The sequence below is a fragment of the Gobius niger genome (assembly GCF_951799975.1).
Source record: "Gobius niger genome assembly, chromosome: 15".
NCBI lineage: Eukaryota > Metazoa > Chordata > Actinopteri > Gobiiformes > Gobiidae > Gobius > Gobius niger.
The window spans coordinates 18,001,277-18,005,711 of record NC_136866.1 but is presented as its reverse complement, the minus strand read 5'-3'; the positions used below and the strand labels follow the sequence as shown (position 1 = coordinate 18,005,711).

Genomic DNA, 4,435 nt, shown 5'->3' with positions numbered 1-4,435 from the left:
AGAATGCGAGATGTATTTCTTGTTTAGAAATATTTCGACAGCGTCTAATCCATTAAATCATGATTTGTTAGTGGGGAAATGTCAGTCACTTGTGGCCGATTTATTGTAAAAAGCTCGTAAAAGTAAACCTGGGCGTTGGTTGGTTGCTATAAAGATTAATTTGATACACATTCTTCAAATGGGTTTGGGAGTCCTCTGCCTCATTTAATCTTCCTATCAACCAATTCAAGCCACTACACATTTTCTTCTTAATGGCCTCATTTTTGAGGACTTTACACCACTCAAATGAGTATTCGTATTGAATTCTAAATAGTTATGGCAACTGTCCTCATATTTAATATTCTATCACCATCTTTGATATGCTTCGTGACATACTCGACATTAGCAAAACCTTACAAATGGTATCTATTTCATAGAACATATTCTGCAGCCCTAGTACTCACTCACAATAGACTTTGCTTCAGTGATCAGCAAGTGCTGAGCTGCTCTCCTTTTAGGTTGTAAAATGTCCCGGAGGCGGCGAACGCACCATCCGACACACACACATATACACATACACAGGCACACTTCCGCTTTCTCCTCCTTTCTCCACAAAACCAAATACAGACGGATTTGCCACCAAACCTGGTCCAGCAAGGCCCTTCTAACGTCGCACGCCCCCCTCCCGCCTTCCCCTCTTCGCAAAGTGCTTCATGCTGAGTGGTCTGTCCTTTGGGTGGGCCAGAGATTCCAAGAAAATGCCACGAACGCGCTAACAAACAAAACGACCTTTCCGGAAATGAAATTCAAAAGAGGGCCGGAAGGGAGAGAGTCCTTCCCAACAACACATCACCGGGCATTGCAATGTTATTCCGATTGTCTTTTTTGATAATAAAACGATTAAAAACACAGCACGATAGAAACCGTATAGTCTGACTCATGAAAAATAAAAAGTTCCCCGTGGAGTCAGTAGTAGGTTCAGAGTTTGTGACAGGCAGGTGATGCTGAGAATTACGGGTCCGGGTTCGGAGCAGTTCGCGTGGGCTGCAAATGGCTCAGATCTTACAGCGGGTGAAGTAAGAGTCGGTCCTGCTGGTATTTGTCTCTGTAAATACATCCATGAAGGTGTTATTGACATGGGTTTGCTACCTGATATAGATCACAGCTCAAGTAATCCACACGTGCAAAAAAACACACAAGATATATTTGTTGATTATGTTATGGCGGAAAACATACATCCTGATGTATTTGACCTTAATAGGATAAAGTTGTTACTATTTACGACACACTATGTATTACGTCTTTTGAACATCTTTTTAAACGGTAGCTCCCGGAAATACTCGCTGCTCTTGAAGTCGTCCTTGGCTCTTGAAAGATTGATGATCTCTACCATTACGAATAAAGCCTCTGATCTACACAATTTCGTAGACTAGAATTTCGTTGTACAATTGTATAATGACAATAACAGTTCTCTTCTAATAAAAACAAAATGAATTTTAACTCTACAAGAGAGTGCTTCAGTGTTTATTATTTTTGAATGACTCTCCCTGATCCAAAGAGCACCACCGGTTTCATGAATAGAGGTTTATTATTTATGTGCAGGTGATGCTTAATCTTATTTTGGTGCCATTTTTTTTTTTACAATTTAAGTGCTAAAAGAATAATTATATCAAGAATATACTTACTTCCAGAACATTCTACTTTTCTAAATATATATTCATTGCTGTGTGTATTAATATGTGACTCTGCTTGAGTCATGACAAGAATTATAAAATCGACCACATTAGTCTAGTGCTCAGGTCTCTGTGCTGGCTTCCTGTCGCTCAGAGAATAGACTTTAAAACAGCTCTGTTTGTTACAAGTCTCTTCACGGCAACTCCGCTGCACGCCTTCTCATCCACACTCGGTCCCGTGAACAAATCATTCCTGTCCTTCAGAACCTCCACTAGCTCCCCGTCCCTCAACGCACCCAGTTCAAGCTCCTCCTCATCACTTTCAAAGCCCCTCCATACCTCACGGACCTCCTTCACCACCACCCCATCTCGCTCCCTCTGCTCCTCCAACGCCAACCTCCTGTCACTGGAGAGACAGAGCCTTCTCCATCGCCACCCCCACACTCTGGAACTCACTGCCCCGTGCCGGCTCTGACCTCCCCACCTTCAAGAAAGAACTAAAAATCCCCCTGTCCAGTAATTGCCCTCTAGTTGTTATGTGATGGTTTATGTATTTCTGCAAAGCCTCTTTGAGTGTCTTGAAAAGCGCTATACAAATAAAATGCACTAAGTCTCTGAGAACCTTACAAAGTGGTCTCCTGCGGATCCCAGAGTCGGGACTAAACACCTTTTAGTTTTATGCAGCTGGAATCTGGAACAGTTTCCCGTAAATGTGAGACAGGCCTCAACTCTGAGAATGTTCGGGTCCAGATTGAAAACTGTTCCAACTTTTCTATGCACATGACAACTGACAATATGAAGCTTAGGCGTGAAGTCTACCTGGAAGACCAATGAAGCATCACCGAACCTCCAGCCAATAATCATGTCTGTGAGAGTCATACCTCCACCTCAGTCTGTCAGTGCAGAGCCACACCTTCGTAGCAACCTATCATCACCCTCATCACCTGGAATTCATGGTTTGTTCGCTTCCCAGTGTGCTGCGACCCGCCTCCACCTCTTCAATCTACGGCCCTCCTTGCTGCATCCTCTCAGGCCTCCCTTACCACCACTAGTGTCCAGGCTCCGGGTGAGAGACATGTCCAACTCTAACCTGACCATTCATTCTAAATGCACTTCATACATCTGATGTCTACTGTACTGCCGGATCTGATTGCTCAAAAATAAACATATTATGTCAATAAATCTTTCTTATCATCGCTTTTGTCTGTTTGAGTCTATCCAGGTTGAAATTTCATGTGCTGCATTGTTTTATTATCTAATTTACCTTTGAAGTGTAATTGTCATGTGCTTTAATGTATTTTTGCTCTGTAATGTTTTTTAAGTACTTTTTACTATGGTTTTCAGGATGTTCCAGTGAGCACATTTAGAGTTAGAATTTAGCAACTATTTTTGCATGTGTGGATAACTTTGGTTGTTACCACGATCTGATAAAAAGGTTCATGTCCACAGCCTCTTTAGAAATGTACATACAGAGAAAAATACCAACCCATCCTCCGCTTATCTTACCCGCCGTACACAAAGCCTGCTCAGTCACAGACCGGTGAATGGCGTCATGTGTCCAGTACGTCCTGTGCCGGCGTGGGTTCGTGGGGCAGGCTGGTGGCGTTGGGCAGCGGCTGCGGGTGGCTCACTGAGTTCTGCTGGAGCTCCAGAGCCATGGCGTTCTGCGGGTGCGGGAACTCCTTCACCTGCTTGCGATACTCCAGGAACGTGGACGCCTTTGTCGCGATGGCCACCACGTTCTTCCCCACGAAGATGGTGGACACTCGGCTGTCCTGGAAGAGAACCATGTTGACTCCCCGGATGAGGATGGTCACCACGTTGATGGTGACCAAGCTGAGGACCGGGTACAGCATCATCTTCTGCGGGGACATGTGCTCGCCCTGCATGCTGATCTCGCTGAGCGACACGCAGGGCAGGATGAGCAGGAGTATGTAGCAGTAGAAGAACATTAGACCCTCCGCCCAGATGGGGAGGCCCGTCCGCTGCGGCTCCCACAAGTTGGCCTGGATGTCCAACAGGTCCAGCAAGTCCAGCGCCACCCAGAACAGCCGGCTACGCATGTCCTCCTTCCTCCGAAAAGTCCTCACATACTCCATGCTGTCCAGCGCCACGAGCACTAGGTACAACCCTGGCACGCACACCGATAACAGTAACGTCAATGCTTTGCGCGCGACCGTCTCCAGGCTCTTCCGGTCGGCCTTGCAATTCTGGAAAACGAAGTAGAGCTTGATCTCCAGCACGAAGATGTAGAGGAACCAGAGGATCATGGCGTAACCCCTGCGCGCCGTCCGCACCTCGGCGCCCACCCACACCGCCACGTAGCGCAGGACGATGAGGAAGCACACGTCCCCCACCAGCACGATTATGCACACGCCAATCTTCCGCGGGCCCTGGTTCTGCTCCACCAGGTAGGCGTCCATGAAGGCCATGCTGGTCATGATCACGATGGTGGTGAGGCACACGTGGCGCTTATCGGGCGGAGGCAGCACCATGGCGATGGGACTCGATAACTTCTGCTTCGACGACCTGAATCGTAAGAAAACTCTAACGACTGAAGGTTTCTGATCGTGTAAGTGTGCGCTAGAATCGCACAGTTGATTAAAGACGTACTTTGATCGGTCGCAATTTGCAAACCGCAAAGACTTCAGTGTATGACTTCATATATGTCCTAAGCAAATACCAAAATATACCGTCTTCATGGGGTGTTTTTTATTGTATAAAACCTACTTCTGATGTAGTTTAGACTTTTACATTTTCATGATGCATGTTCTGAAAAGACT

General features: G+C 46.1%; 1 protein-coding gene across 1 annotated transcript; it reads right to left on the bottom strand.

Annotated features, from left to right (window-relative positions):
* Positions 1–238: 238 nt before the first annotated feature.
* tmem121ab (transmembrane protein 121Ab) lies at positions 239–4,191 on the bottom strand. The gene is made up of 2 exons (XM_079572814.1): positions 3,159–4,191; positions 239–1,084 (listed from the first exon to the last, which is right to left on the bottom strand). The coding sequence occupies exon 1, from the start codon at positions 4,145–4,147 to the stop codon at positions 3,203–3,205; it is 945 nt and encodes a 314-aa protein (XP_079428940.1). The 5' UTR covers positions 4,148–4,191; the 3' UTR covers positions 239–1,084; positions 3,159–3,202.
* Positions 4,192–4,435: the final 244 nt, after the last annotated feature.

Bases quoted from the DNA above. Each gene is read 5' to 3' on its own strand.
- tmem121ab (XM_079572814.1), bottom strand. From the start codon at position 4,147: ATGGTGCTGCCTCCGCCCGATAAGCGCCACGTGTGCCTCACCACCATC.